Genomic DNA, 3991 nt, shown 5'->3' with positions numbered 1-3991 from the left:
AAATTAAAAAAGTACCATTAGAGGAGATTAAAAGTACCATAAACTCCCCTCCCCACTGTGTGGTTTCCCACTATCCCAGACCATATAGATTTCCACATGTCAAGCTTTCGAAAAGCGAATCTTTCCTTGATATAATACGAAGGAAAAAGCTAGAATTTGGATCACCTATTATTAATTGTTACTTTACTACGAATCGTACATGCTATGTCCATTTGTATAAAATATTAGAAAAGTATCTTTAAACAATTAAAACCACTTTAAACATTTTCATAAATTAATTATTTTGTTCATTTTATTTTAACGTTATAAATATAGCATAACCTTATTTCGCAATTATCACACAATCATTTTTAACCAGTAAACTTAAGCCTTTTGACTGTAACGACGAGCACCGATTTGGTGTTTAATGACATGAGCATTGTCATTGGTGGAGTACAAGTAAATGGGGATTTCCTCAACGGAGGTTTGGGTCTTCAAAGAAGATCTCAAATTGCCAGCGGCCAAACGTCTGGTAGAGCTACCAGACTTCTTGTCGCTCTTTTCGACAGCTGCTGAAGCGTTTTCCAATAATTGGTCTTCATCATCTTCCTTAAGGTTCAAGAGTTCATCTTCCTTATCGGTGGGCTCGGCAACAGTCAAAGTGCTTTCACCATTTTCGCCTTGCTCAGCTTGGTTCAACAAGGATTCAATGCCTTCCAAGTTGGTCAAGCCATGGAGTTCCAATTGTTGGTGGAATTCGTTGGGCACAGCAATGGCTTGGACATCCTTGTGGCCAGAGATGCCGTTGGGGGTGGGAATGAATTGCACATCGGAGGGAATTTCGGAGGTAGGATAGACGGGCACTAATTCAGCTTCGTTTTCGTTGCTAGACTTGAGCAAGATCAAAGAGATGGGTACAATCTTCTTGAATTTCAACAAAACCAACTTCTTAATGGCCACAGCACCGGGGAACACACGGGCTTGTTTGTGAGAACGACCATAACTTTCAGCCTCCACATTGACATTACGGGCTAAAAATAAGAGAAAAACATTATTCTAGTATTTCCTTTTGTTAACAAACAAAAATATACAAATAAAAGACAATAACTTACCACTGGCCATGTAGGCAGAAGCCAAAACAACAATAGCTAAACACCAAATGAATTTCATATTTAAATTTTAAACAACAATGTAAAAAACAAAAGAAGCAAGTGAATAAAAATAAACTACTAGAATTAGAGTTATAACTGTGTTCTGTTCCGAGTTAAGATCTCAAGTGACTTGATCATATTAAATACAATTTCTATTTATATGTGCGATGACGACGCCATCCAGCGACAAGACCCATATTGCAAAATGCATAATTTTGGCCAATTGGCAAAAAATATAAATTTATAATAGAAAAAAAGAAACTCAACCTGAAACGACTCCAATTTCAATTCCAATTTATGAAAAATATATCATAAAAAAGAAGACATGTGAATATGCAAATCTTTATAGAAAACAAATTACTAATTAATGTGTATGTTCTTCATCTTTGTCATCAAAAAAAAAGAAACAGATAACAAACACACAAACGCTTACAATTTAGCAGCTACACAGACAGTTCAACAGCCAGTCATAAAATCGAAATCTTTCTTTTTCTGCTCATGTTTATGTAAAATACCCCTAAATCTTTAAATTAAACAGACAACATAACCAAACTCAATGATGAATGTTGGTCATTTAATGCGTTGAAAGCTACAAACAAAAGAATTTTCCATTAAAACTAAATAAAGGTACTTATAGCAGATTCAAACACCCAACAGCCCCCCAACCAGTCGTTAATTTGTAGCCATAAATTGTTGGATTGATAAGAATAATGAAAAGTTTTTCAAAAACTTTTATGTAACATGGCCTTAAGTAAGTGTATCTATGAATTTACCAACAACCTACAACCAACCATCATACATAGATACACTTTTACCTTTATTTTGTTGTTGTCTAAGTATATCTGTTTCTATGCGCCATTGTATTTGTGTATCTGCATGTTTTTGTTGCCTGTCTGCTTTTTGCATAGATATTGGTATTAACAAGAAGCTTATTAACTATTTTCTTCTGTTTTTGTTTAGTCTAGTTAATTTTTTATGAAATTTGATTATTTTCTAACAGCATGTTTCATTTATGTATTTGGGTCAATCAAAGGTTGGTCGACTAAGAACAAAAATAAAAAATAAACTATATACGAATGTATTTAAAACTGAAAAAATTCAAATCTAAAAAACATCTTAGCTACTCTTACATTTCACAAGAGGAATCTGCTGAAAGATAGACAAATAAATCTTTCGGTTAGCAGAGGTGGGGGTTAAACTCGATTAATAAAGAAAATTGTGTATGTGGAGAGAGAATGGAAGAATTTTGCAAATTCTTAATTTATGTTTAAAATTATGAAAAAAGTTACAGTTATTGTTTATAGTTCAAATGTGAACCAACCGACATAAAGTTTTTATACACATGATTACACTCAAAGAAAATAGAGAATAGAAACAAAATAATCTAAATCAAGTTAAGGTACGTTCACATTGATCAAATATTTGACGAAAAAACGTAACCACCACATTTTTATTTGTTATTAGATAACTTTTGAAACACAACGATTGCTCACCTAAGCTTATGGTGAATGTGTACTATTGATTCTAACGTGCGAGAGATGGTTTGTTCGATTCAGAAGTGATGATTTTGACACGGAATACAAAAATCGCATTACATTGGAGGCATTACTGCATGTAAAACTCAACTTGCAAAATTATTTGGAGCTACTCAAGCAGCAATTTCAAAATATTTGCGAGCAATAGGATTAATCCAAAAGCAGAGAAATTAGGTATTATGCGAATTGAAGCCGAGAGACACTGAAAGGCGATTTCGCATGTCCGAAATGATGCTTGAACGCTGTAAAAGAAAATAATTTTTGCACTGAATCATTACCATTATGATAACCTGATTAGTAGTATTTGATGCCCGGCCAACCAGCCGAATCAACACCAAAGCCAAATATCCATGGCGCTATGTAATGCTTTGTATTTGGTGAAATGAAATCTGGCCGACCATCACAAGTAATCTGTACCGAACGCAACTTATTCGTTTGAAGCGAGCATTGGCTGAAAAACGCTCAGAATATTCGACCAGACATGAAACCGTAATATTTCAATACCTGTTAAAAACTACTTTGCCCCGTCTGACTACTATTTCTTTCGATCAAGGCTCATACGCCTCATTTTGGAACAGAGTATCCGATATTGACTTGATTGGTTTTTGGTCTAAAAAGATGAGCAGTTCTTTTGGCTCGTAATCCATAAGTTGCCAGAAAGATGGGAAAAGGTCATAGCTAACAATGGCCAATACGTTTAATAAATTTATATTGTACAAATGTTTCGAAATAAAGGCTAAAATTTTAAAAAATCCCTCATTTTTAAGACATACACCCAATAATTTTTTTTTGTCGAAATCAGTATTTTCATACCCTACCCTGGAGAGGGTATTATTCGTTTGTACTGATGTTTGTAACGCCCAAAAATATTTGTCTAACACCCCTTTACAGTATACCGATCGACTTAGAATTACTTTCTGAGTCTATTAAACTAAGTATGTGCGAAGTTGTCCATGTAAACCTTATGTGCAAAGTATAGGTCGCAATTTTGTAGATATTTCGATAAGGACGATATTTGAAATTGTTTGAAGGCATTCAACCTTATCGGCAAAACATCTGAAATTTATGTTCTCATGAAATATCCATTTCTCTCGAAGGGAAAATTGCTATCGTGGAATTCCTTTTTATTTTCATTCACAATAGTTGGATTTGTCGTAACAGCTGTTTATTGTTTTGAAAATTTCATTAAAAATGTTCCATGTTGGGGAATTTTTTCATATGAACAAAGTTCATGCACGAAAGGAGTGATTGATTTCGCTACAAAAACGTTTTTATAAACGGTAGTTGAACCGCTATAACTTTAACAAATATTAATTTTATAAGAAA

The 3991-nt window shown here is 33.8% G+C and overlaps 1 protein-coding gene across 1 annotated transcript; it reads right to left on the bottom strand.

The window, feature by feature from the left end:
* Nucleotides 1-363: 363 nt before the first annotated feature.
* LOC135956838 (uncharacterized) lies at nt 364-1149 on the bottom strand. Its single transcript, XM_065507434.1, has 2 exons — nt 1092-1149; nt 364-1010 (listed from the first exon to the last, which is right to left on the bottom strand). The coding sequence occupies exons 1-2, from the start codon at nt 1147-1149 to the stop codon at nt 364-366; spliced, it is 705 nt and encodes a 234-aa protein (XP_065363506.1).
* Between the last annotated feature and the right edge of the window lie 2842 nt (nt 1150-3991).

The sequence above is a fragment of the Calliphora vicina genome, chromosome 4 (genome assembly GCF_958450345.1).
Source record: "Calliphora vicina chromosome 4, idCalVici1.1, whole genome shotgun sequence".
Classification (NCBI taxonomy): Eukaryota; Metazoa; Arthropoda; class Insecta; order Diptera; family Calliphoridae; genus Calliphora; species Calliphora vicina.
This window is presented reverse-complemented; position numbering and strand designations above follow the sequence as displayed.